This window comes from Eumetopias jubatus, unplaced genomic scaffold, assembly GCF_037043125.1.
Source record: "Eumetopias jubatus isolate StellerSeaLion01/CBP00866 unplaced genomic scaffold, mEumJub1_p1.0 scaffold_3, whole genome shotgun sequence".
Taxonomy (NCBI): Eukaryota; Metazoa; Chordata; class Mammalia; order Carnivora; family Otariidae; genus Eumetopias; species Eumetopias jubatus.
This window is the reverse complement of record NW_028274809.1, coordinates 27,198,135-27,222,896: the sequence shown is the minus strand read 5'-3', so window position 1 is coordinate 27,222,896 and position 24,762 is coordinate 27,198,135. Positions and strand designations below refer to the sequence as shown.

Sequence of the window (24,762 nt, the reverse complement as noted above, 5' to 3'; positions counted from 1 at the left end):
CACATATAATAAAATAAAGCTAAAAATATTTAAGATGCCTGATTAAGTTTCATTTCTCATTTCCTGACATAGGGAATAGGTTAACTCATTCAGAAAAGTGTTCATTTTGCATCCCTGGGGTGTGCTTGATGTCTCTTCTCAACTCCCACAGTCTGGCTTGAGGTTACCCTTCAGTTAGACACCTCCAATTCTTCCCTCCAGCTCCAGCTGAGCTCCATTTTACCCAAGCTTTCCACCAATATCCTTCAAAATAAAGCAGAGTGGGCAACTTGGGAAACTGGGTACCCCAGCTTCATTTCTCTGCCTGGATTGTGACCCACTGGAATAACTGGTAGATTTCCCAGGAGGAATGTGAAGGACCTGGTTGCCCTCTGAATGTGGCTGGACCCACGATGGAGTACAAGTTACCACCAGTTGTCCTTGGTAGAGAGTACAAAGTGCCCATTCCCTACCATCTAAGCTATGCTCTTGCTAAATCCTTTTTTTTTTTCTTTCCCTCACGCGATTTTATTTCATCTGGTCCTGACTCAATGACCCTAGGCACATTTAGCTGAGGAACACTCTTACCCTCTTCCAGACTGTGTCTGAATAGTAAATAAATGTATTACAATTTGTCACCAAACATTACTGAGAGGGAAAAAGAGAAGGTAAGGATGAGGGCCACAAGCCCAGAAGGAGAATAGTAATAAGAATAACCACCACATTCTGTACTGAGCACCAGACATCATGTGCTGGTTTCCTTACCTGGATTCACTTATCTAATCCTTACAACAACCCTAAAAACTGGGAAGATCCTTAGAGATGAGAATTAGGCAGGGGGAAGTGACTGCCGCGTTACCCAGTTAGTATCTGGAAGAGAGAGGACCCTGCCCTAAATCTAACTCCTTCACCTCTTCAGAGGAGTTCAAGGAGACAGAGATGAGAAGAAAGGATTTTATTTATTAGCGGGAGTGAGCCAGAGAGCACAACCCGTGGGGCGGGGTGGGGGTGGTGCAGAGGGAGAAGCCAACTCCTCACTGAGCAGGGAGCCCAACTCGGGGCTTAATCCTGGGATCATGACCTCTGCAGAAGGCAGACGCTTAACATTCTGAGCCACCCAGGCGCCCCTTTGTTTTGTGTTTTAAAGACAAGCACAAGAGCCCAAGAGGAGAGGAAAGCAGCACAGATGCAAACAATAGGGAAGCAAAAAGTGAAGTGAGGACAAGAGCTGAGGAGAGGGAACTGCAGGGGATGTAAAGCAAATTAACAAATTCCTCGAATCCTGCGAGGACTGGGAAACCTAAAACGCTCATTTCCGGAAGGAAGGTCAAGGGAAAGAAGAATGGGCCTGCAAGCGAGGCCCCGCCCCAAAGCCCCTGGGCAGACAGCCCGCCCCCGGGGAGGCGGAACTTCCTCCCCCCAGGCAGCTGCTTCCGGTAGAGTCCGGAAGACTCTACCGGGAAGGGGCTAAAACTGCGCAGCCAATCGGGGCGACACTTTCGTATTACCGGGGGACTCGTGGGTAAATTGCTCTTGGGAACCAGCACCATGGCGTCTGGCTGCAAGATTGGCCCTTCCATCCTTAACAGCGATTTGGCCAATTTAGGGGCTGAGTGCCTCCGGATGCTGGACTCTGGGGCCGATTATTTGCACCTGGATGTAATGGACGGGTAACTCCGCGGGGCTCGGGTCAGGGTTGCCGCGCGGGGCGGGCTCGGCGCACCTTTATTGAGTGCCTGTTGGGTGCACGGCGTCCCTGTACCGCGGAGCGCCTCACTGTAAACGCGGTACTGAAAAAGGGACTGGGATGAGTCCTGAAGGCCCTTCCTGGAGCGAACCCCCGAGGCCGAATGCTGGACTGCGACTGCGTCCCAAACCTCCACCTTCCCTTCCCCCACGTAACGTGTGGTCTCCTAGCACTTGGGACCCGGTCGCAATCGTAAACCTCTAGGATACGTCTCTCATTTTCAGTTAGAGAAACTGAGGCCCAAGGGGATAGGCATGACTTGCCCAAGCTCATATAGCTAGTTAGTGGCAAAGCTGGGGAGAAAGGTTTCCATAACGATGAAGAGCTTGGCACCGGTAGTGAGATTGCCCGAGTTCTGCCATTTGATGGGTCACCCGGGACAAGCTACTTAACCTCATTGAGCTTCAGTTTCATTATGTGAAAAATGGGAGTAATAATAGAACCTACCGCTTAGGCAACTTTGGAAGATGAAATGAGCTAACACGATACGTATACAGTGCCTGACCTAAAGTAAATTCTCTGTAATTATTAGTTGTATCATTGTTCGAATTTTGATTTTCTTGTTTATTTTCTCTTCAGGCACCCTGCTCTTCAGGGAGGTCAGTTTTTTGTAAGTAATTTTTAAGCACTGTAGTTATAGCACATAATCAATATTGTTCAGAATCAGGATGATGCTAGTTTTTTGAAGTTGGCTCTAAAATGTGGAAACGAACCTGAAGAAAACAGTAGGACTCTCAGGATTACACAACATTGTGACAGAGTTGCAAATTGTATTTTCTTGGATTGGCCAAGTGGTTTTTTTGAGCCCTGCTGATAACTGGCCTTAAAGTAATAACCGCCATTACTTTGGGTTGGGGTAGAAAAATAAAATTTATTTCAAATAGGTAAAGTTCCTGTGTGACCTCATGCAAATTTGCAAATTTGTGTTATTTACAAAAGATGGTCAGTTACTTCCTTTTTTTATGTCACTCCTGTTACAAGAGTTTTGTCTTCCTTTGTTCTGTCTGATTAAATCTGCTGTTTTCCTTTTGCATCTTGTTCGGTTATCAGTATCCCAACTGATGATGGCAAAATCTTGACCTTAGAATTCTAGACTAAGTGTGTAAGATTAGTAAATATCTCTCACAAAAACTTGATTTTTATTGTGCTATCATATACATAATTCTGCTTTTCCGGAAAGTTCTGAACTTTCACATGTAGCTGAATGGAGTGTATACTTCAGAGATGGGTACATTTTCATGTCCGGGTCACAGATTTTGTGTCTGAGACACCTACCTCAGGATAGAGCAGGCTACGTGTATATGTATGTAGTCTTTTTAACAGGGAAAGCGGTTTGGTTTTTTAAATAAGTCTTGTACCCTGTTTGAGTAACTGAATGGAAAAAAAATTTTTCTGTTCACAGGTCAGGAATATTAATGATAACAGTAATAGCTAATACTTTTGAACACTTAACTATTTCTGTTCTGACGCTCTGTGTGGTTTAACTCATACAACCTTATGAGGCCGGTGCTGTTATTGGCACCAGCATTTGACAGTGGGGAACTGGACGTAGAGAGAGGTTAAGTCACCTGTCTGAGGTCTCCTATTTAGGAAATGGAGGAGCAAGGATTAGAAGCAGGCAGCAGCTTGTGATGTCTCAGAAACTAATGTCTCCTGTGGGACCTGGGCTTACAGAGAATGATTAACACATTCTTTTTCCTTGAAGAGTAACTCTACACTTCTTTTTGTTATTTCACGTCTCCCCTGCTACGGCGTAAACTCCCTGAAAGCAGGGTCTCTGGCTCACCTCAGTCCTCCTCAGGTAAAGCACTGTGACAGGCTTAGTTATAATTGGCTGAATGAATGGTTGGATCTGTCATAATAGATCTCTAATGAATCACTTTTGTCCCCTACCAGCCCTATGGCAGACCGGAGCTTATTAAGATAAAAGTATTTGTTTCTTATTGACTCCTTTCCCCCTTTGCCAAGTAACCTCTTGGTTTGACAAAATTAAATTCTCCAAACACTGTTTTAAAACCCTTTCTCATTTAACCTTCACAACTTTTTGAGCTACGAGGTGTTTTTTATTCCCCTTTTGCAAAGGAGGAAACTAGTTTAGGGAGGGTCAACCTCTTCCTGATGTCCCGCCAGAAGAGGCAAAGCTGGCTGAGCTGCCTTGTTTCCTGGGCCAGGTGTATGCAAGTGGGGGCCTGGACTCCCTTGTCCAAGGTGGTCAGCCACCACTTACCTTCCCTCCAGATACTGCCTTCGTGCTTTTCTGTTTCCTGGTCCCTTTAAAAAAAATCTCCAGGATTACAATTTGGATGCACCTGTTGTTTCCCCTTTCTCCCTGAGGCCCCCAATTTCTCTCCTGATTAAAACTGAATGTCTTTATCTTGAAAGTCATGAACGAATTTGGGGACTGTTTTGCGGGGGGGGGGTGGAGGGCGGTGCATTAGCATGGTTGGATACTTGAAAAAAAGGACAAGTGAGTTCTCTAGAAAAGAAAACTGGAAAACGTATACATCTGTCCTGATAGGACAGTGACCAGAAGTGTGTTGGTCCTAAGTGTAGGAAGAGAGGAAATAGGCAGTTTCTAAATTGGTTACCAGGATTTAAAACTGGGGAGATTTCACATGAGTACTCGATTGCTGACCTTTGACAAACATCCAAAGATTTGCCTGTACTGGGTCCACAGCCTCCATTAGCTAGGCTAACAGATGTTCTTCATTTGTCTCAGGTCCCCGTCTGCCCTGTTGTGCTCCTCCATGTTTTCTGCCAGCCCCTGTAGGCATATGAAATTGTGTTGCCTGATTCTCAGGAAATGTTTTCTGGTTAAAGTCTTGCCACATTTTAGATCAGCCTTAATCATCTCCTTACCATCTTGGCCTTGTTGGGAGATCTGGTAAAGGTTTTATCTGTCTGAAATCGATGGTATAACAACTGTAAACACAATTTAGGGTTGATGATGATACATGATGAGAGAGAAAATAATTGTATACCTGTGTTGGAAACAATTATAGCTTAATCTCAGTAAGTCTCTGGGGGAAGAAAAGATACTTTTTTATTATTGTGTTTTCTTTTATGCAGACTTCAGAAAGTACCTCTAAGGGGAAAAAAAAGAATAATGATGCAACAGATTTCCTTGATGAGGTTTCTCTTCATTAGAGTGAAATAATTTGGTATTTTCCAAGCTGGTCTGATAAGAACTCCCAGGGCATCTGTCAAGAATTCAGATTCTCAGGTCCTCTTTGGTGTCCTAGGGTTGAAGTAGGGCCTGTAAATCCTTTTGTGACAAGAGCTCCCAAGGTTACTCTTGTCAGGCAAATTTAGGACCCCTTGACTTCATGCTTGGCTTTGTTGCCTTTTTTTGTTCCGGCTTAACCATAAGCCTTTGGTTTCTTTTGAGGGCAGTGGTAGGTTTATATTCTTCCAGCGGCTGTGGTGAACCCGTGCATTGCAGTGATCATCAGTGCATTTAGTCCTACAATTTGGGGATGAGTAGTTTTAGTGATATTTTATTCTTGTTTCCCAATAAAGTAAAGGTATATTTGGTTTTTTCTCCTATTTTCTCAAGATGTGTGTGTTAGATGGATGTGAAAATAGACCCAGTTCTCTTTTCATTATAAAGGCAACCTAAGGTTGAGGCAACAAAAGTCCTCCCAAGGCCATGCAGCAAGTTAAAAGAACAACGAACAAAATCCAAACCTTTCATTCCAGAGCTGTATAGTATCCAGTAAGCCTCACTGTCTGCTTCTCCGATCCTCACCACCAAGTTCTAAGGAAACACAATAAGCGTCTTATCCATAGCACAGGCAGTCACTGCTCTGAGGTGAACGGTAGAATGATTTTCTAAATACTGGAAACCCAACCTCCAAGGACCACGGTGTTTGCAAGTGCAAGTGTCCACACCTTCATTCACCTTACCCGGTCCTTCTCAGAGTTGCCCTGAATCCTGACCTCTCCTCCTCCCCTGAACTTTCTTTTTTTGTTGTTAGTTATCATAGATGGGCAGGTGAGCACAATAGTTAAGAGCCTGGACTTTGGAGCCGGATGGCCTGTGCTTAATGCCTGCCTCCAGCACTTACGGGCTGTGTGACCTTGAGCCTCTTTTCCTTGCCTGTAAAATACAGATGATAGGAGTACCTACCCCATAGAGTTGTGGGTTTTAATGAGTTAACATATGGAACGTGTTTAGAATAGAATGGTGGCTGGTCCATGTCAGTTTTAATTTTTTATTAGCACTCCTTCTGTCCTCTAAGCTTAAGATCTTAATCATGGTTTATTCTCTTTTCCGCTCTGCAAATCTAATCAGTTAACAATCCTGTCACGTGTATCGGTCCTCATTTCCATTCTCACTGTTCCCTGCCATTTGCCAACACCTACTTCCTTTCTTCCAATGTACTGCCCAGTCCATCTTCCTGTTTTATTATTTGCACCTTATTTTTTACTTGCTTCTTGCTTTAATACTTTTTTTTTTTTTTTAAGTAATCTCTACACACACTGTGGGGCTCGAACTCCCAGCTCCGAGAAGGGCAAGAGTCACATGCTCTACGGACTGAGCCAGCTGCTTCTGGCTTTAAAACCTCACTTCACATTTACCACAGGATGGAGTCCAGCCACTGAGCCTGGCTTTTGATACCCTTAATGTGACGCAGTCCACCTCCTGTTCTTTTCACACTCGCCAAGCTGAACACCACCACCTCTCCCCTTCTTTGAATGTAACATGCTTATTTCTGCCTTTGCTTCATTTCTTTTCCCATCTTTACAAATTCTGTTTGTTCTGTAAATCTTGTGATCTTCCCCCCTTTATTGTGCCATATTACTTACCTCAGGTTGCCCACTTGTTATTGATTAGCTTTTCTTGCAATCCTCACATAGGGTAATACCTACAACTTCTAACCAATAAAGCCCAGAGTTCAGTGGATTAATATTATAAAGTGTAGTTTTCAGTCATGTCACAGTTGAGTGTGAATGTTGTTCCGTGAAGAAATTCAGGGACATCGTCTGCTTCCATCCTGTGACTCAGCCATTCCTTAAGGGTTTCTCTACTGATAGGAAAGTAAAGTGAGAGCAAAAAAGGGATACTTCTTAATCTCCTGGGTTCTGCAGTGACACCCATCACTTAAATTTACAGGCTTTGGTGAGAACGAGTTGCACGGGCCACCTGGGCGTATGGAGGGAGAGGGAGTTGGCTCTCACCAGCAGCTGTACCAGTAGGTCATGGATTCTGTCTCTTGCCTTAGCCGTCTCTTGCCAATGAGTTGGTAAACTTTTATGGGTAAGCAGGAACTCCCATATTTCTGTGTAAAACCTAGGCTGGTCCTTGTATAGAGGGGGTTTTGTTCCATATTGAAGTGAGCTGGTCCAATAGAAGGACCACCTGGAGTACGTTATGGTGTGCGGTACTTTGGGTCAGATGTCAGGAAGACCTCATTTGCATCCTGCCTCCACAGATTATGAAGTGGGTGACTTCAGGAAGTTCTGTATCCTGTGCTCTTCAGGTGGGGGATGGAACAGCATCTCCCTCATAAGGCTGTTGTGAAGATGAAATGAAAGAAGGTACAACATTTGCCATGTTGTAAGCCCTCTGGAAATGGTGGTTATTAATAGTACACATCAAGCTTCTTTATTGATAATCTTTAAGCAATGTTAAATAAATTGTCATTTAGTGCCCTGTGATAGAGGTGGTTTAGTAGTAACCACAGGCAGCCTCTGACAGGTGAGGGCTTGAGACCCATGTCGGAGTCCAGAACTTCCTAACTAGTGTGTGACTTGGGCAAGTCATAACTTGGGTTTTGATTTTGTCTTGTGATGTTGTTATGATTTGTTGAAATATCAAGGAAATCCTGCTTTGTAAAACTGAAATTACCAAGATGTTTTGGTATTGTTTAATACTGTTGATGTTAAATATTGCATTGAAAAATACTGCAATCACAGACGATCCCCTTTACCCCCATGAGAATACATTTGAGATAAATACAGAAACTGAATTGAAAACATTTTCAGAGTAAGATTTTGTTTGTCTTATAGGCATTTTGTTCCCAACATCACCTTTGGGCACCCTGTGGTAGAAAGCCTCCGAAAGCAGCTAGGCCAGGACCCTTTCTTTGGTAAGTGGGTGTTATGCTGTCGGAAGCCGGATGTGTTGCTCAAGTAGAGGAAAAGGAGATGGCTGATTTCTCAACTTCCAATCTCATCTTGAACCCTTTCCCCTGCTCTCTGTGCCGAGGTTTCATTGGCTGCTTGTAATAAGCCAAACTCTTTCTTGCTTCAGGGCCTTGGCACTTTCGCTGATCTCTTTGCCTGGAACACTCTTCACTTGGCCAGCTCTGCCTTATCTTTTGGCCCTGAATTTTTGGCATTTCCTCAGAGAGGCCTTTCTAAGCACCCCATCCTCAATTAACCTTTGTCCAGTTACCCTATCACCTTCTGAATTTTCTTTCTAGAAATCCCTTCAATCAGATTACTTTTATCTAACTATAAACTCCTTTAGAGCAGTAATTTAATCCACTTTGTTTACTGTGGTTTTCCTAAAGGTAAGCATAGACACAAGATTGGAGCTTAGTGTAATTGTTAAATGAATTTATAAATCAGCCGATTTATGGTCTAGAAGCGAAACCAATTATTTCATGCAAGTTGGAGTTTCTGCAAGTGGGGCCTCTGTATGCTCCACTGTGGTATTGTAGGATAAGGTGAGGTAAGCTTTTTAAAAGGACACAGTGACCTGGAAGTTATTTCTCGTGAACATGGATTCAGTCCACATGTTGTTATTGCTCTTTTAAACTAAGTTAGTGATGGCTTAACCTGACAAACCTCTTGTACATAAGAAATTCAACAAATTTTTATAAATATGTACCTATGTAACTTTTGGAATTATAAAACTTAGATTTTTTTTTTTTTTGGCAGATTGTGGACCAATTTTATGAAGGATTCTAGCTGTGCAGTCCCATATGGTCGTCACTAGCCATATGTGGCTATTTAAATTTAAGTTAGTTCAGAGTAAATGAAATGAAAGATGAAGCTTCTCAATGGCATTAACCATATCGCAGGCTCTCGATGGTCACGTGAGTCTTAGTGACTACTGTATTGTATAATGCCACTATGGATCATTGCCGTCATCAAAGAAATGTCTCTCGGGCAGAGCCTTTTTCTAGGATCCATGGACTTTGCACGAAAGAAAATGTACCTTACCAATTTATGTAGCAGGAGGGAAACCGTGTTCGGTTGGCATGTTCACTGTTTTGAAATTGTCACATAATGGAATGTAAGCCTCTTACGATCTAAACTTTTTTATTACATTTTAGAAAATGAATTTTCCAAGATAAATTTGTTCTTAGGAATATCAGAGGTGAATGAAATAAGTAACCTTGTTTGCCCCTACTGTTCAGTGGCCACAGAGTCCTCCGCATCTGGCTTTGTATGGATTTAAAAGAATTTTTTTTTCCTTTTTCTCTTTTATCTGGACTCCTAGCATCACTTCTCATTGCTGTCTGTGTCTCCTGTCTTACCAACCCTTTTGACCGCAACCACACAGAGAGTCTGCTCTTTCTGTTTTTCGTTTATTTGCCATTAGCTCGCTAATCAGTCTGTCTAGAAGTTGGTCTACAATAAAGATGAATGGACTCCAATCCTTTAATATTTAGGTTTTGTGACCTTTGTTTCATATTAAGAAGTGTGTTTTTTGTTTAATTCTTGGATCTTGGTTGTTGGATAATTGATTCATGTGTATATTCTAAGAAGTAATTCACAAGTTGCCTTACAACTGCTAAAGTTCTGAACTGTTCAATCTCAGTATTGAGTGGAAATAACCATTAAGCAATCAAGTGAGAGGGAAAATCTGTTGTTTTTGTGTTTTGTTTTTGTTTTGTGATTACCTAAATCAGCGGTCTCCAGGTGTGGTCTGAGGACCCACAGGAGTCCCTTGCAGATGGAACAGGAGGTGAACACTGTTTTCATAAGACAGTGTTATTTGCCATTATTTGTACTGGTACAAAAACAGTGGTGAGTTTGTTGGTGCGTGGCTCGAATCCGTCCGAGCAATAGTATTGAACTATGCAAGGAGTTACTGTTACTCTTCGTCACCCTGTTGTTCATAGTAAATACCCTTGAAGAATCAGTGCAGATTATTCATTACAATAAATCTTGATCCTTGGGTGCATGTCTTTCACTACTGGGTGTGCAGAGGGGGAAGTACATATGGTGATGGTTTTCTCGGGGAAAACCACTTGCACCACCCTGAGTTGTGAACTGACTGGTGGCCTTTCTCACCACCACTATTTTCACTTGAATGAACAACTGGGAGACGAACTATGGTTATCCCACTCGGGGATCTTACGGACATTTTCTTTAAAATAAGTTAGCCTGTCACTTCAAGGGAGATACCTCATTTTTGTTTCCACTGATAAAGTTAGAGCTTGCAAGTGAAAATCTGAATTTTGAAAAACTCGTGTCTGCCTCTGTGAGGTCGTGAGCTTTCTATTTATAGCTTTTCCGATAAAATCTGTAGTGATCTTAGTAAGTGTGATTTTTCTGATAGGATATAATGAAATGTGTCACTGGAAGAGCTATGTAATTCAGTGAACTGGTACCTAGAAGATCTGTTCAAAGTGTTTTAGGAAAGGCCTGCGGCTTTCAGTGTGACAAAGCACAGGCGGGTCCCTGGGAGAGTTTACAGATCCCACACTGCAGCTAACCTTTATAAAAGTCCTAGTTGTTGGGTTCTGGGGTAGAAATAGAAGAATATCCTCACTGGTCTGAAAAGGCTATTAATGTACCCCTCCCTTTTCCCTGTACTTTTCCCCTCTTTTTTTCATATAAAACAACATACTGCAACAGACTGAATGCAGAGCACATGTGAGAATACAGAGACAGAGGTCTTCTGTCAAGGCAGACAGTAGGAACTTGCAAAAGTGTAAAATAATGTCACTCTTAATATTAACATGTGACAGATTTATTAGTGCTTATTTTTAAATGAATTAAGTAGACACTTAAAAATTTCTTAGTTTGAATCTCTAATACATTTTAAATATCGATGAATACAGCCCACATTAACAGCCCTGTGTGTGGGGGGGGTGGTCAGTAATTTTTAAGAGTGTAAAGGGAGGCTGCTGATCGAATGTTTGAGAACTGCTGACCTCAGTACGTAACAACAGGCAGCTTCACTGACCGGTGGCTCTCTCAACACGAGATCGTCTAGGGAGGGCTGCCCGTGGGGATTGCGTGCTGGAGACTGAACAGCATAGCAGTCTGGTAATTTACGGAATGAGTAAACAAGATATTTTAAGGCAGATTATTTTTCTTTGTTCAGAACACAAAGAAATAAACACCAAATTGTCTATCTTTTAAAAACAATGTTTTACCTATTCACCTAGGTTTTATTTTTGTTACTTTTGTTAGTTTGGAAATATAAACCTTAACCTTGGCTTCATTTGTCAAGCAGTATTCTCTTTTTCCTGATAGTTTTCAAAGCCTTATTGCATTCTATGGTCTTAGTTGAGTTCTAGAATACTAGAAATTTTTTCTTCACTATAGCTCAGCTGTATCAGAAATATGCTTCCGCTAGCAAAAAAACAAACTCACAACTCTTCTTAGCACATCCATCCAGCACAGGAATATTTACTGTTTCCTTCTTGACAGCATCATTTCTTGATTCAGCCCCTTTTAAGCCACCTTCTCGTTAATTGGTCTTATGTTTTAAGTCAGGATCCTACAGAAGGCCACCCCCCTTTCCCCAGCCTATGTCTGTGACTTGAGCTGTCCAGTTAGGATGTGGTCAGATCTACAGTTTCCTCCTGCGCTTTCCTGGCTCCTGTTGCCACCCCCCCCACCCCCCGCCCAGCCCGTGGCCACTCCCACTGGCCCAAGCTGCAGAGCCAGGAGCCCACCGCTTCTCACCAGATTCAGCGGCTGCTGTCAGCCTTGCTCCCCTGGGTGACTGCCATCTCTCAGTGAGATCTGGTCACTTAACTCAAGAGCCCATTGTGTCCATCCCCCATCTCATTCAGAATAAAGCCCAGTGGCCTCCAGAGCTCTGTCCCGAGTCTCCTCACCCTCCTCGCCCCCTGACCGCCCCCCCACCCCAACCTGGCCACACTGGCTGTATTAATTACCAACCCAGTGTGTACTGTATCTACTGCTTTTCTTTGTGGTTTGTCTCCCCCACTAAGAATGTAATCCCCATGTCAGCAGAGGCTTTTGTCTGTTTTTCGCTCTGTCCCTGGGGCCTTGAATAGTTAGTGGTGCAGTAAGTGCTCCATAAGATACTGGTAGAATCATTTAATTTAGTTTTCTTATTTTATAAATGAGAAACTAAGTCTGCATAGATAATAGGACTTCTTAAAGTTTTTTAGAGTGACATTTCCTGGGCCTAGGTTTCCTGAATTCTAGTCCTTACTTGTCATATAAAACACCATATGCCTTGTATGGAAAAATGTGGTTTTTTTGTGAATTTAACCCAAACCCTATCTTTAAGATCAAAGAAGGCTAGCTCTAGTTATACAGAAGGGTAATTATTTAAGAATTATCTTAATGCCAAGTAGTTTATTATCCAAAACAGCAAAAACGGTAGGCTGGCTTCAGTAATCTGAGCCAGGTATTTTCCTTTCAGTAATATTTAGGAGATGTGTCTTTTCTTTCTAGATATGCACATGATGGTGTCCAGGCCGGAACAGTGGGTAAAACCAATGGCTGTAGCGGGAGCCAATCAATACACCTTTCATCTTGAGTCTACCGAGAACCCAGGGGCTTTGATTAAAGACATTCGGGAGAATGGGATGAAGGTGAGAGGTCAGCAGTGACAGTAATGTTTTCTACCATTCACTGTCAGTGTGGAAGTTTGGGTGGAAGACAGGAAGTGATAGGCACACAAGCCCAGACTGGGACAGTTGTTCTTCAGCCCAAAAGCCAGAATTTAAGTATAACTTGTTTGTTAGGTTTTCTAGATTCCACCCATATTTCCTGAAAATGACTGCCTTTTAGAAACATTTACATTTGGGTGGCCTTGTTGACTTTTTTAAAAAAGTAGTTATAGTCTGAATAATTTATGCATTCCATTTCTTGTGTCTGTTCTACTCTTTAAGAATAGGTATTTCTACTGGGTCTGATCTGCCACAATAATATGGAAATAATTGCTAATGTGATGTAGCAAATTTGTCTCTGTTATAGGTTGGCCTTGCCATCAAACCGGGAACTACAGTTGAGTATTTGGCACCATGGGCTAATCAGATAGATATGGCCTTGGTTATGACAGTGGAACCTGGGTTTGGAGGGCAGAAATTCATGGAAGATATGATGCCAAAGGTAAAGAAATATTTCATTTGGGGGTGAGGCTTTTATTATTTGTGCTCATTCAGTAACCATACATTGAACCGCTTGCGTAGTTAGACCTGTCTTCATTCTGAAGGTGGTGTCGGAGGGATGCCTGCACAACACTGTAACACAGATGCTGTAAGAGATTGAGGTTTGGAAGTCAGGAAAAATACTACATCTTAATCTTGTCTTTCAAAGCTATAATCTCTGTAGCCTTTAGATCTCTTGGGAGATCTCTTTTCATTGAATATTGAGGGTTTTGTCTTTGTCTTATTTGCATGAGGTATATTCTCTGCCAAGCCATGACAAATTGAATGCTGTTTCCCAAACAGAACAAGCCTTGCTTTTATGAAACTGAATTTGTCTCAGTATACTAGAAAGGAAGGTATCCCCAGTCATAGTTTGTATTAATAAAAAGTTATCTGTGTGATGGGGTGCCTGACTGGCTCAGTTGATAGAGCATGCAACTCTTGATCTCTGGGTCCTGAGCTCAAGGCCCACGTTGGGTATAGAGATTACTTAAATAAATAAACTTAAGTAAACAAATAAAATATTGTGTGAGATATTTGGAGTTCTATTGTGGTGGCTGATATTGGCTATTTGACTTTTTATTTATTTGGTTTTATTCCCCCCCCCCCCCCGCCCCCCGCAACATATCCACCATAGGAGTCACTTATTTCTTCATGTATATCTAGGTTCATTGGTTGAGGACTCAGTTCCCATCCTTGGACATAGAAGTCGATGGTGGAGTAGGTCCGGATACCATCCATAAATGTGCAGAGGTGAGAGTGCTCCTCAGCTATGACCCAGACCAGTTTCCTTTCACATGTGTCTAGGACATTGTCTTGTGCACCAAAGAGATTTCCCCTCCATTTCCTGAATTTCCTTTCTTTTTGGGAAGAGTATTTTTCTTATTCAAATGTAGAACTATGAAAATGAAGAGCAATCACATCATCATTAAGAAGTAAGTCCCAGTTATCTGAGTAATGCTGAAGGAAGTTATTTTTTTTTTTAAAGAATATGGTGAATGCCAGCATTTTGGAGATCATTAAGTTCTAGGCCTTGGAGTAGGACATTTTTCCAAAATAGGGAAAGAAAACATACCCGCTTACAAAGTGGAAAGGTGGTAGTTCTGTGTGACTGAGGTGTATTAGTTACTAGTTTGTCCCTTGCAAGAACTGACTAGAGCCATTTCTGATGGAAATCTCGGTCTGATTTCTGGATACCTGTGGGTGGGATGCATTTTCCCAAGTAATGAGCTGAGCTGGGTCGGGCCCTGAGCTTCCTTCCTAAGAGGGTGCCAGCCCTGTGATCTCACGGTTGTGAGATCAAGCCCCACATTGGGCTCCACACTCAATGTGGAGTCGTCTTGAGATTCTCTCTCTCCCTCTGCCCCTCCTGCTCGTTCTCGCTTTCTGAAAAATAAATCTTAAAAATGGGGGGGGGCAGGGGTGGGGTCCCAGCCCTTCCTTTAACATTGCAGGCCATGACCGTTTCTGTGGCCCATTTTTGTTAAGCAGCACAGTCTGATATGCACTTTCAGTTCTTTGTATAAATGCCATACTTTTTTGCTTGATAGCTTCTCAAAAGCTTGGTTGTGAGATGGAAGAGGAGCTGACCAAACAGTTAGTGAGCATATATCTTTTGGCCACTTGGGGAATTCTTTCTACTGAACTGTGCTGTGCCATTGGGCTTTTCCTGCTTACATTAAAACACGCGTCAAGCTGTAACCCTACAAAATTAATTTTTTTTTTCATTTTTATGAGGAATGTCATTGGAGATGCTGTGTGCTTTATCACAGTGACAGTGTCTCCTGGGACTTTCCTCCCCTCTGGGGCCTCTCCCAGTAGCCTCCTGCGACTTTGTTCTGGTAGGAGATCACAGAACAGTTGGCTTTCCCTCCTCGAGTCAAATTCTGGAAGCTTAGAGCTAAATTTGGACTTACCTTTCTTGCTTTTCTCTCTGATTTCTTTGCTTCCACATTTAGAAGTTTCTTGAAATCATCTTTTTGAAGCCCCTCAAAGCCTTTTTGGAATGCAGTGAAGCATAATATTAAAAAGCGTTTCATTCTTTCTGACATCAAAATGAGGATTATTTAATGTTGCCATATTTTATAGTTTCACATTTTAGCAGTAATTGTCTGCCAATTCATACACTGTTGACCCTTGAATAACATGGGTCTGAACTGCATGGGTCCTTTTTTACAGTACTGTAATTTTATTTTCCTAATGATTTTAACATTTTCTTTTCTCTAGCTTACTTTATTATAAGAATACAATATGTAATACATATACAAAATATGTATGACTCAACTGTTATTGGTAAGGCTTCCAGTCAGTAGGAGACTATTAGTAGATTTGGGGGAGTCAAAAGTTACACGCAGATTTTTGACTGCACAGAGGGTTGGTACCCCTGACCCTGTTCAAGGGTCAACTACATAAAGATTAAAAGATAATTTTTTTTTAGTAGCCTTGTCAACATTTGCATATTTTAGAATATTATATGTTCCAAGATATGCAAATATATATATATCTATATCATATCTACATAATGTTATATTATAGCTATATGTTTTATATATGTTATATAATATCTATATAATAGAATTGAAGATTAAAGGTTTTTACAGCTTTTTCTAAATATTAGCAAAGCTGCAACAATGTAGCTTATTTTAAAGGTGGTTACAAAAATGTCCGTGATTTCTTAAACACATTTAAAAATAATTTGATATCTTCATTTGTTAAGCATTTCAACTTATGTCTTCATTGAACTAGATTAAGTCTGTTCATCTCTAGGTAGCTCTCGTACAAAGTGCTGACAGATGCAAGGGTAGAAACTCTAGTCCGGAAATTGTCTTAAGCTTTTGTGCACCTTCCTTTGAAGCATAACTTAAATGTTTACTTCTTCCAGGCAGGAGCTAACATGATTGTGTCTGGCAGTGCCATTATGAGGAGCGATGACCCCAGATCTGTGATCAACCTGTTACGAAATGTTTGCTCAGAAGCTGCTCAGAAACGTTCTCTTGATCGATGAAACCACAAGGAGTTGATGCTCATGAAATCTTTTTACTGGAAGACAAGAATATTGACTATCAAATCCTATCATCACAGTTGAAGCAGTGCTGTTTTTCTGAGGAGCTATTCATTTCAGTGACTGAAATCTATTCTGCAGAATGTTCCAAGAGGTTAGAAATTGGTGTGTATAACTACATTTTTAGTGATGGAATTTAAAGATTAGTGTGGCAAAATAACCATTTTTACTGGGAGACTTGATTTTTACAAAGTAAAAATATGGCTGTATTAAGGTTGTAAACAAAAATGTGTCTTAAAGCCTAATGAAGGTGTACTAGTTAGTACAAAGAAATGGTTTTCTCTGCATTTTAAATCTTCTCGTTTCTTGGTTTTCCAAAGCAAAGGAAGTCCTTATTCCTGTTCCGTGTGTCATTTTTAATTTGTGTGTGCGCATGACAATATGAGTAGAATGGAACTTGTGAAAAATCTAAGTTTGAATCAGGCTAGGATGGCACACTGTATTTTTGCTTCTTAAACATCTATTTTTTACTTTGCACCTTATATTTGATACGTAAAAACAGCGTATGAAGCCCAGGGATTTCAGGTGGTCTTTTCTAAAGTATAGATTTTTATCGAGGTGTTTTCTTTGTTAGCTCTGCTGGAGGGGCAGGTTATACAGTGATCCCTACCTGTCCCTTTTCTTAACTCACCATTCTTAAGAACATGAAATAATACCGTGCTAGCTCTGAGAAGAGGAAAGGAAACAAATTCATTTGAGTTGAATCTGAACACTTCTCCTTTCCATCTAATTTTACTTTAGCAAATCAAATCAACCAGTCTCTTTGCGTATCTGTTAACTGGTTTATACATTGAATATAATTATAATAACCATGCAGGGTTATGTTGAGCATTAAAAGAATCATGCTATATGTAAAGCTTCCACTATTCCCAGATTTACAGACTTGAGGATGCTCAATACAAAGTAGCTGTCATTTATGTTCTGTAGCCTATAAAGTACTTCAGTACAAGCTCATTAAATCCACAAATCACTCTTACGAGTGGTAGGACAGGTACTTTTGTCCCCATTTAAAAAATGAAGATACTAAAGCTCAGCAACGGGCTGGTTACCATGGAAAGAATCCAGTAGGGCACAGGAGTTCTGGTTTGTACTTTTTTTTTTTTACAAATGGAGCCCTTAGAAGGTAGATTAGGCAAAGGAAGCCTCTTTTATGTAACACTGTCTTACTTGCAATCTAATTTTACCATGTAGCAGACCAGATGGCTGAGGATATTCTGGATACTATGGATTTGACCCCCAAGGATAGATATTATATTAATCCAACAAAGACCAGGTAGGCCAAAAAGATGACAAGGTACGGAGTTAATCCGTAAACTAAATATTTAAAACTGTGTCCCAAATTATACTTCGACGATATGTATCCGCTATTTCATTCTTGCCACCACTCTTGCTACATAATACATATGGCAAGAAATAAACAGACCAGTGTCATTAAGCTTCTTTAGACTACTATGAGTTTTGAGAAATAAGGTTTGAAAAATAACATTAACACTTCCGCGTAGACTAGAGCTTGCTTATTTTTTTTCTATCCTACAATGTAAAATTCTGTCGGTTTTTATTTTGACTTAGGAAAGGTTTGTGCCATGAATAGGTGGTGTTTAATCAGATCAGACAACACAAGGCATATAGAAATAACTTTAATTAAAAAACTTACATAGAAGATTATAATGTCAGACATGACAGAAAGATTTGAGCTTATTTGCCTAGACAACTTGGATTTGTCTGGCTTTTTTCTTCTTTAAAAATAAATGTACAGTAAAACTACAAGCAAAAATTTGTCAGTATTGAATCTGAATTTTTTTCCTTCCTTAAAAAGGGATTAGTATAATTTCCAATCCCTAACAAAAACCTTAGTGTCAGACCCCCCCAAGACTAGGCCAGATGGCCAGGATTGTCAGTTACATGGGTACTATAACTTGAATAACCTTTTTTCTTTTTTTTACATGAGAGAAGTTGTCCTCAACTTCTACACTGAAAAAGTTAAGTGACAGCTTCAAAGGGAATTTTCCTTAAGGTACACTCACTCTAGAATACAAGAATAGATGCTTATTTAAATAGAGTGAGCTATAGTAAGGAATGACCAAATTCACTAGAAATACATTTTTTATACTGATAGTACTTTCCTGTTGCTTATTTTAAGTTGGTGTCTTCTCTTTACAAGATACATAAAATAGATAAAGTTCAAGTTTTAAAAGAGACCAATATTTAACTCTACTTTGCTTGTCTTAATCTGTTAGGAGCAAATGGAAAGTAACCTGTGTTTAGTCTAACAGATAACGGTGATTTTAGATAAAGGTGTATTGTGTTACCTGGTATAGAAATTTCCATAAATAACTTCTATTGGTTAAACATGTTTTTTAAAAAAAATCCCCTCCCCATCATCAAGACTTGTAGATACCCACTATCACTGGGGCCTGTGCTTTGTTTTGGAGTGTGGCTTACACCTGATGGCATAGCTCATACATGCATTTTCAAGTGGAGTGGCCACTGCCAGTGTTTTTTAAAACAACATGTGTGGATATGAATGTATACTCTATACACACATGCTTGTATATTCTAATATACCTCTGAGGCAACTTTAAGGAACCATAGAAATTACATAGAAATGTATAGGAAAAAGAGCTGTCATTTGATGCACAGGTATACTTGTATATATATGTATGTGTGGGTATAATGTCTTTCAAAAACCATTTACCCAGTAATGTGATTTAACATCAGATTGCAGCAGTTAATTTTTTGGTGCTTGTGATTTGCGTCATAAACACAAAAGACTAGCACTTGTCTGTAGGTGAAAAGCTAGTTATTCCTGTGGTTCAAGAAGGAAAAAGAGACCTACCTTGCCTGTTTTATAACAGCATAAAAGATTAACACATGCAGTACATGCTCTTACTCTGGAATCGTGACTGAAGGGGATAGGGGATGGAGAACAGGGCTTATTTTTTTTCTCCTGTCTTCCATTCACTTACGTACTTTTCTTAACCTGTTCCCTGTCACCTATTTTTTTTAACATGAGTAAGTCCTAGACCAAAAGGTTTGTACTCTTCCATTTCGTCTGCCTGCCTTTTCGGATGGTGACCGTTCTCTGGTGCACTGGTACAGAAGATTTCACCACAGGAGGCTGGGCTCGAACTTTCACTGTGATCCTTTTTTTCATCCTGGCATAGTAAGGCTTCTGTGTCTTCATTCTTCAGCGGAAAAGCCCGTCGTTCCCACCACAAAGACTGAAAGAACATTTTCAGTTAAGTTTCAACTAATTTGTTTAAATTCATGTATCAGATAATCCTTTAATGTCAGTTTTGTAATTACTGTTTTGTTCTCTAGTGCATAAATGTACAAACTTTCATTTCTTTTTTTTTTTTTTAAAGATTTTATTTATTTATTTGAGAGAGAATGAGAGATAGAGAGCACGAGAGGGAAGAGGGTCAGAGGGAGAAGCAGACTCCCCGCTGAGCAGGGAGCCCGATGTGGGACTCGATCCCGGGACTCCAGGATCATGACCCGAGCCGAAGGCAGTCGCCCAACCAACTGAGCCACCCCGGCGCCCCAAACTTTCATTTCGACCTGAGTATCTAGCAACGCAAATGGGACATTGCTGGGAATTGTTGAGAGACATTTCCCTTGCCCTTCCACAAAGAGGAGACGCTGCTGTCGGGCATCAGCCTTCATTTTGGGCATCAGAGCACGCTCGGAAAGCCCCTTTCAAAGTGTTTTCATCTCCTCCTACTTCAGTGTCTTGATTTCAGCCCATAATTACTACAGACACCTATTGACTTTTCCTTCCCCATGCTTTCTATGACTTGCCAATTAATTTCTATAGTTTCTGATCTCCGTTCTAGATCTCGTTCTTTTCCGCCACCTGCTTATGAAGAACAGTGCAAAAATGTATAGATGCTGTGTTAGAAAACACTCCCCTTGAGGTAAGAACTGGATCTATGGGGAGACAGGTGAAAATCTCTTAGAAAAAGAAATAGCTAACATTTACTGTGTGCCAGGTGCTGTTCTCTCTAATCAGATTGGTTTTTTAATGAAACTTGGATAGAATCCCCATTTCCTAACAGAGGAGTGAGTAGGTAAAACTAGATACTGAGATGTTACATGAAAAGATAAAGTGTTTATTAGTGATAGAAACTAGAATGCTGGAATACATACCCTCTCTGATTTGTACCCAGCATTTTATACTGATTTGTTAAGTAATGATGAATCCTTAATTTGCTCTTTCTTAACTTCTTTTTTAACAAGCACTTTCTACACACAGGCTTTTAAAAGGTTAAAAAGGCATTTAAAAGGAGGTTTAACTAGTCATATATATTCCACTTACCTTGGTTTCTTGACTTTCATTTAATGAAGGTGAGCCCTGTGCACTCAGATCCTGGCTCTCTGAAGGAAGCTCAGCAGGACTTTCAGCAGCACCGTGCTGACCACCACGGAAGTCATTAGGGTATTCTTTCAAAAGCAAGTCCTGTCCTTCAACATTCTTACTGTAGGCTCTAGCAAGAAAATGAAGAAAATATTTAATTGTTACTTCTTCAGGTCTTAACATTTTATGAACAACCCCAAGTTATCACTAAGTCTATTTAACTTGGTAGCTTTAAACAGTCTTGCCCAGAAGATTTTTAAAAATTTGTCTGCCGATCTTCCTGATGTTATCTCAAAGACTTAAACAGTATTTTAGAGATAATATTTTGTGAATTTGCCAAATTATAATAGTGGGTTTGAGTTTTGGGGGGTTTTGTTATTGCTGTTATTTTGTTTTTGAATGAGAAAGGACAGTTACTCGATCTCTACAGTCTTTCTGAGTTCCAGGGTATTCTATATTATGATGTCATCCATCTAGGACTCGATTCACATTTTCCTCTTTACTCCTGTAAAGTTCTGTCCTGGAATGTGGAGAAAGATGAGAAATGAGTCTCATGTGTGTTAAGACAGCTCTTGGAATTAGGATCTAGAACAAATCTGGATATTTTGAGACCTAAACAGAGAAATGAGTTTTAAAAATACAGCTGAAGGGTGCCTGGCTGGCTCAGTGGGTATAGCCTGCAACTCTTGACCTCCGGGTTGTGAGTTCTAGCCCCACGTTGGGTGTGGGGCGAATACTTAAAAGTAAAATCTTAAAAAAAAAAAAAAAAAAACCACAACAAAAATACAGCTAACCCTTAAATAACACAGGGGTTAGCACCGAATCCCCTATGCAGTCAAAAATTCGCATGTAGGGCGCCTGGGTGGCTCAGATGGTTAAGCGTCTGCCTTCGGCTCAGGTCATGATCCCGGGGTCCTGGGATCGAGTCCCGCATCAGGCTCCCTGCTCAGCAGGGAGTCTGCTTCTCCCTCTGACCCTCTTCCCTCTTGTGCTATCTCTCATTCTCTCTCTCAAATAAAATCTTTAAAAAAAAAAAAAACCCAGTGTAAATATAAAATACCATGGACTTTCTCAAATATATAATTACTAATTATGTTTTTAGGATTTAATTTCCTTTCCCCCAAAGTCATATTTTTGAATTATTTTAGACCATCTGCTTTTTAGACTAGACAGGTTTCTTGAGAAATTTTTTTTAAGAACATTTTTTTTGGTTTTTTTTTTTTTTTAAGATTTATTTATTTATTTGAGAGAGCAAGAATGAGAGAGAGAGAGTACATGAGGGGGGGAGGGTCAGAGGGAGAAGCAGGCTCCCCGCTGAGCAGGGAGCCCGATGTGGGACTTGATCCCGGGACTCCGGGATCATGACCTGAGTCGAAGGCAGTCGCTTAACCAACTGAGCCACCCAGGCGCCCAAGAACAACATGTTTTTTAAGTGGTTATGTTAAAATTGATCACCCGGATTCTAATTCCTAGCGTTAGGGCTGCTATTAAAGTGCCCTGAAATGGCCTACTCTATCTAGGGAGCATTTTCACATCATTTGCTGAGTTAAATCTGTTTCTCAGGCTGACAGTAAGCATGAGGAAATAGTGGAGGAAAATAGAGAAATGCATTTCATCAGTCAGAGCCAAAATCTATTTGGAATGTACTCAGTAAATGCTGTGTTTCACTTCTAGTGCACAAATAACTGATGGTCTGCAGTATATTTTCTTCCTTTTTAGGGGTCTCTCTCATTACTCATGAAGAATTTTTGTTGATTCTTCATGGATTTCATGGTTTGGGCTTTTAAATTGGTAACACCTGCCTGCTGTTTCTTCTATGCCACTTGCTTTGCTCCCATAGTGACCATCTGGCTTGCTCTCTCTCTTCATATTTTTTGTGTCTTAGGGAGAAGACTTCATCAGAAAGATCTTCTACCTGGAATTAGAAATAAAGTTTTTCTTTTATCAGAAACATTTTGAAATATGAGAACAGGTGTCAATTCCTCATCAAGAGAACAATATAGGAAGAAAATTCTAAAATCTAAATTGAGAGAACAAGTGTTATGAGATGAGCTTCAAATTCCAAAATAGAGGGATTAACTTTTTTTTTTTCCTCCTCTTGTACAACTTTTTTCCTATTGGGTCGGTCATCTTTGAAGACTTACCTAGATTACAGATAAGTTCACAGTGCTTTGCATAAAAAATTCTCTTAATTCATTCAAAGATTTATATTGATTGCCCTTTACTGTTCTAGGAATTTAATATCAAAGCAAAGTAAACTGAGAAAAATGAAAATTAACTAATGACAATCTGGAGTTCTAAGACTGGTGGTACTGTTTAAGAATTTGGGTTTCCTGGCGAGGATCATTCTAAACTAGGGAAAAGCACATTAAAAGAGGGGAGGGCATTAAAAAAATTTTGATAGTTAAAAACACAGTCAGTGGACCTAGAAAGATTATGACACAAAATGTCTTACATAATAGTGCTTGGTTACATAGTATTTTTCCCTGAAATTGTTCTTGTCTTAATGTAAGTTTTACCCATACAGGCTCACAGTCCCTTTCCCGCATTCTGAAACTCTAAAACAACAAGTGTTCTTAATTCATTCAGTGACATAGCCTGATCTGGCCAAATTCTAGAACTGTTTTCTATAGAAACATTAATTATTTGATTATGAGAACTATCCTAGACTCCCTCTATGTCTTATGTGATGTATCCATCACATTCACATTACTTTCTCAAGTCCAAAGGTTTCCCAATTCAAAAGCCATTTGTTCCCAACGTTTTGAATGTGGCACTGTAGACTTGAATATTAAAACTAAATGTCTTCATGCAGAAAAACATGACTAATACTGGGAATGAATATAGATACTCATGTAAATTCAGTATTTCAACAATTCATGTAAGCAAAAGATTTGTGTTTATTACATTTCTTTACAGATTACTGTCTTTGCAAATTTGCACGAAAACATTTTTCTAATGAAACGAATATCCTTAATGAAGAATTTTGTTTTCATAAGTGAAAAAAAAAAATCAGTGCATGTTAAGGGGCTTATGATTCCCTTTAGTTCCTCAAACACCAAATTAAGCAGGCTTCATAATATATAAAGTGCAATTGTCCATAAGTGAAAGGCAGCTTACCTCCTCTTCACCTACATGATATTCATCCAAAGGCTGAAGAACAGCCATCCTCCAGCTGTTGAAGATACAAACCAATTTCAGCTTTTGTTAACTAAGTGTAACAGTTTTATTCTCTGAGCACACACAGCTAATGCAGTAATGTTTTCTTTCCTTGGGGCTTCCATTAATTCAAATGGTTGTATTTTCATACTTTTTTTTTTTTTAAGAGAACAATTTGTGTTATGAAAAAAAGACAAGAAGGTGAGACTTTACTTTTGGCCTTAGAGGAAACGGTCTCTTCTGCATAGCTGCATTCTGTACCTAAGAATGTACCAATTTTATTAAGTCAGTAGATGCTGATAAAATGGCTTGGCAGGAAGGGAGAGGGGAGAGCATGGCCTCTCAGGTTTAACTACTGGATCACAGAATTCCTCTGTATTTAAAGAACCAACCCAACCAGCCAGCTCTAGCCTTCCAAAGTAAATTGAAAAACATCATTGCTGCAGAACATCATAATCACAAATGTTACTCCTTACTTTTATGTAGAAGATCCCAAAAGATTCTCTGTAGGATTTCTCATAATACCTCCTACAGTAGTAAGAGTTCTTAATACCTCAAAGTAATTAGAAATAAGATTTGAAATCAGTTAGAATAGAGATGGGTAGGAATTACTGTAGTTGTCACTGAGCTTGTATCTGTTTCCAACCTCTTCTACCTACTTCCTGGTACCAGATTCACGTTCTTAAAAAACTGTTTTCATCATTGCTTAAAAAAACAGAAACTTTGAATAACTTTACTGCCAGTAGGAAGCAGATCTGTGTATGGCATTCTGGGACCTCTATAATCTGGTTCTAATCCCTTTTCTAGCCATACCTCTATCACCCTACACAAAAATCTCTCTGGCATAGCTTGTGCCTTTGTTGTGGTTTCCCCTGTGTGAATAAATTGTTCTTTCTCCCTCCTTCATGATGTCTTCCCAAATCTTCCTGCTAATCTATTTATTGGCAACAACACATCAAATTCTTATTTTTGTTGTTACAAGTGTTACTGTCTTACAATGTGAATATTCCTTGCAGAGGTAGTTGCCTTCTTTGAACACTCTGCAGTCTTGTGCAAAACTCCATTTTAAAGAGCAAGGATCATTTGTTACTGATTTACATCCCTAAAGTACCTTTTTGTGCTCTCTCTCTCTCTACACACA

At 40.1% G+C, this 24,762-nt stretch overlaps 2 protein-coding genes across 10 annotated transcripts in view; one reads left to right on the top strand and one right to left on the bottom strand.

Annotated features, from left to right (window-relative positions):
- The first annotated feature begins 1,430 nt into the window (after positions 1-1,430).
- Positions 1,431-21,246, top strand: RPE (ribulose-5-phosphate-3-epimerase). Of its 4 annotated transcripts, XM_088021572.1 has the most exons (7): positions 1,431-1,638; positions 6,696-6,772; positions 7,739-7,818; positions 12,347-12,486; positions 12,872-13,006; positions 13,711-13,797; positions 15,926-21,246. In XM_088021572.1, the coding sequence occupies exons 1-7, from the start codon at positions 1,528-1,530 to the stop codon at positions 16,046-16,048; spliced, it is 753 nt and encodes a 250-aa protein (XP_087877698.1). In that variant the 5' UTR covers positions 1,431-1,527; the 3' UTR covers positions 16,049-21,246. The 4 variants fall into 4 exon arrangements, with proteins under 4 accessions (XP_087877698.1, XP_027968031.1, XP_087877697.1 ...); XM_028112230.2 differs by lacking the exon at positions 6,696-6,772 and having other exon boundaries at positions 1,431-1,649; XM_088021571.1 differs by lacking the exons at positions 1,431-1,638; positions 6,696-6,772 and adding an exon at positions 6,978-7,267.
- KANSL1L (KAT8 regulatory NSL complex subunit 1 like) overlaps positions 17,730-24,762 on the bottom strand; it is a 137,168-nt gene continuing 130,135 nt past the window's right edge. For all 6 annotated transcript variants that reach the window (XM_028112223.2, XM_028112227.2, XM_028112226.2 and 3 more), the window contains 4 exons: positions 23,583-23,637; positions 22,265-22,377; positions 20,424-20,592; positions 17,730-19,326 (listed from right to left, as the gene is read on the bottom strand). In XM_028112223.2, the coding sequence (XP_027968024.1) occupies positions 19,096-19,326; positions 20,424-20,592; positions 22,265-22,377; positions 23,583-23,637 (568 nt within the window). In that variant the 3' untranslated portion in view covers positions 17,730-19,095. The remainder of the gene's footprint in view (positions 19,327-20,423; positions 20,593-22,264; positions 22,378-23,582; positions 23,638-24,762) is intronic.

Excerpts from the sequence above, each read along its gene's own strand:
- RPE (XM_088021572.1), top strand. The coding sequence starts at position 1,528 with ATGGCGTCTGGCTGCAAGATTGGCCCTTCCATCCTTAACAGCGATTTG. Across the intron at positions 13,007-13,710 it reads TGGAAGATATGATGCCAAAG|GTTCATTGGTTGAGGACTCA; the intron begins GTAAAGAAATAT and ends ATGTATATCTAG. Across the intron at positions 13,798-15,925 it reads CCATCCATAAATGTGCAGAG|GCAGGAGCTAACATGATTGT; the intron begins GTGAGAGTGCTC and ends TACTTCTTCCAG.